General features: G+C 41.1%; 1 protein-coding gene across 2 annotated transcripts in view; it reads left to right on the forward strand.

Moving 5' to 3' along the window:
* Positions 1 to 3,182, forward strand: part of LOC101863377 (protein naked cuticle homolog 2) — a 92,923-nt gene that overhangs the window by 52,376 nt on the left and 37,365 nt on the right. For both annotated transcript variants that reach the window (XM_005108296.3, XM_013088043.2), the window contains one exon: positions 3,080 to 3,128. In XM_005108296.3, the coding sequence (XP_005108353.1) occupies positions 3,080 to 3,128 (49 nt within the window). The remainder of the gene's footprint in view (positions 1 to 3,079; positions 3,129 to 3,182) is intronic.

A 3,182-nucleotide genomic window follows, 5' to 3' on the forward strand; every position in this document is an offset into this window, starting at 1 on the left:
AGAGAGAGAGAGAGAGAGAGACGGACAGACAGTCAGAAAGTCAGACAGACAGAGAGGCAGAGAGACAGACATATATAGCGAGCGGTTGGGTGGGTGCGAATGGAGCCCATAGAGACAGATACCAGGGATAAATGAGATTTGCATGGGGCCAAACTGTTGTCTGGGAATGTAGCCTGAGGGGCACTGGGTGCTGGCGGTTCGCTGCTGGCTCGTTGGAATGACATTGGCTTTAAGACCGGTGCAGACCACAGCTGCTTCTGTCTGTCCGTCCAATAAACAAGTTACTCGTGTAACTCGGTAGTTGAAGGGACATGTGCTTGGCTCCGTTTTGAATGCTCCCTATTTTTCCACGAGTGTTACAACGGCGTCTTTGACCCCTAATGTACTTACCTGCCTATCTTTCAAGTGTCGTGTTCAAAGTTGCACACGGTGTCTTGCTTTACAGTTAGGCTAAAACGAACCCGACCGTTGACGGAAATACTTTTAGGCGGATTATGATGACAAAGCCAGGTCAAAACTTACCAGCTTTTGTAAAGCTAAACGCTTAAAGAAATAAGAAGTGGATCACTCTGGCACTGAACGGTTAAGTGGTGGGAGTGTTCTTCGTCCGTGCAGGCAGAATAAAGTCGTGTGGTGTGTCTTCTTGGCAATTATTGTAAAAGTGATTTAGAAGAAAAATGCCATGGTTGGTCTGTGCCTAAAGCATGCTTCATTATGGTGATGAAGACTTCAAAGACACTCTTTGAAGACTCTCAGACCTAATGCACAAGAAATTGAAGAGTGCTACGGTCTTGAAAAATAGAAACACGTCGCCTTCTAGATGGTACAAACTTGACAATGGGGGCTTGAAGCATTTACGATCGATTTACAGTCAGTCTCTTCATCAACATTCCTTTGTTGACAAGTCTGATCAAAATTTGATTTCAAGCTGTATCGATTCAAATTAACGAAACATTTTTAAGAACACGATAATTGTTCGTAGCAATACATGAGCGTCGTGGGTTGTAGGGACCGGGGAATTGAGATCTTGTGCAAAGATAAAAAAAGATATTTTAAGATGCGATGGATCCTTTATAACATACCAAGTTTGCTTCGTCAGGCTTTTGATCAGAGATGAAACAAGTACAAACGATTAAAAACAAAACATCCAAAGAGGGGCCGAGAAGAAAAGAATTGCTTTTATTCCAAGTGATCTGTTTTTGCTTCAATTACACAGTACAATCGAACCGTGTTCGTACGTACGGCTAATGTAATCATACAAAGGACAGACGTTTTTGTGTGTTCCACACGGGGTTTTTGTGGGACCCGTCGTCATCACCAATCGTGTGTCCGATCTCTGTTCAGAACGTTGCCAGAACACAATGACATTGCTTTGATGTCTTGAAACGATCAATCGTTTGAATAATTAATTCCTTGGGCTTTTAGCTCCACTTTTGCTAAGATGTTTCATAGCTTGCGGGTTAAGGCTTTTATAGGGGTTTTGAAGTGGGTTTTTGTCTACAGCCCGTCGCCTGCTAACGTGTCTCGGCTTGCGATGCAGCTCTCAGCGGGTGGTTGAGAAGGACACTAAAGTGGTTTGTCTGTTCTTTGGAGTGCATTATGTTTTTGAGCTCTTGTTTTTGTTGAAGTTGGAGGGCCCCTTAGTTGGGAGATTAAGGGGCGCTACTGGTATGCTCTTCTTTTTTTGTTTGTATATTTTTCTGTCTTCTATTTTTCTTCTTCCTTTCACGGAATTGCCGATGTCACGTCAGTGTGCTTTATAAAAATATTCTTTTGTATTTTACTCAAAACTCACTACGGCTAGTGATTTCGAACTCAAAACACTAAAACTTTGAACTCCGAGGAAGTACTCTAGTAGAATTAGCATGCCTTTGAATTGGCTGTCTGCCTGGGCTTTTTAACGCTTTCATTAAAAAACACACTCGGGTTTGAATCTCAGCCTTCAGCGTGTTTCTCAAGTCTTGACCCGTTATGTTACAGCTACTTTCTGCTCTCTGCTCCCGTAACTTGACAATCTGAATTGGTTTTTTTTCATGATGCAATATAGAGTAAAAGTAAGCTTGGGACCCTAACATCCGGAACTTACAGACATCTCATCATGACCTACTGTGTGTCCCACTGAAAATGCTGTGTCCTGCTACGTGTGATTCTTCAATTCCGTATCGTTGTTGGGTCTTTACGCTAACTTGTTGGGTTCTTTTTCCGCCAACCGCTGTTCGTATATCTAACTCTCTTTTTTGGACTGCTTTTCCTACTTCTTTCTACTATTAGCATTGGTCACTTCTCGTCCTATACAAACATGCCGTAACGTGACACTTGGTAGACATTCACTCATGTGTCTACACTTATCAACGCATTGATTTCCTTTTTCTTCGACTTGGCGCATATCGCCAATGTTATTTCCTTAACTAAACATTAATTTTCACTTTGTTGTCTCGGCTCGCCCTAATACGACGAAGTAAAGTAACACCCTAAACGAATTGAAACCGCAGTAAATAAAATGGTTTTTTTAAGGACACTAATTGAAAGTTACAGCTGACGCAATCTGCTGCCTTATCTGAGTTTGTACCGCGCGAAATTCTGTTCTTTGAGCTATTCCTACATTTGCATTTTATTTGTCTCTCCTCGAGTGTTTTTTTTTTCCTCTGTTCATTTTTTCCTTGTTTCGTTATTGCGAAATTGTTCTTTTGTAAGAGTTTGTTTTCACCTCTCTGCTTTACCTTCTCTTTGTGGTTTCTTTTGTTAAATGTAATAGAATGCGAGAGGAGAGCGGTTTGGGGTTTAGGGCACGAGGTTTCAGGTATACGAAGAGGGGAAGCGGGCAGGTTCTTTAGATAAAAAAAAACAAAACAAAACCAACGTTATATTTTTCAACCAAAGAATATTTTTCTGACCTTTGACGTTTGTAGCCTAGCGATACCTTCGGATACAACTGGGTTTTTTTTGGGGGGGTGTAAATTCAGTTATAATATATTTTCAAAAAAATTATTTCAAGGGCTTATTTATTGCTGAATGTTTTTTTTTTTAATTGTGCTTACGTAGGCCTGAACTAAAGTGTTTGTCTCCCTCTGTATTTCAGGAATTATCACTGTGCTTCGAAGAAAAAGCTGACTCATCGCCCTTGAGAGGTAAGTGCATTGTTACATGATACTATGTTAGGGGAGGGGTGTGTGTGTGTGTGT

The sequence above is a fragment of the Aplysia californica genome, unplaced genomic scaffold, assembly GCF_000002075.1.
Source record: "Aplysia californica isolate F4 #8 unplaced genomic scaffold, AplCal3.0 scaffold00676, whole genome shotgun sequence".
Taxonomy (NCBI): domain Eukaryota; kingdom Metazoa; phylum Mollusca; class Gastropoda; order Aplysiida; family Aplysiidae; genus Aplysia; species Aplysia californica.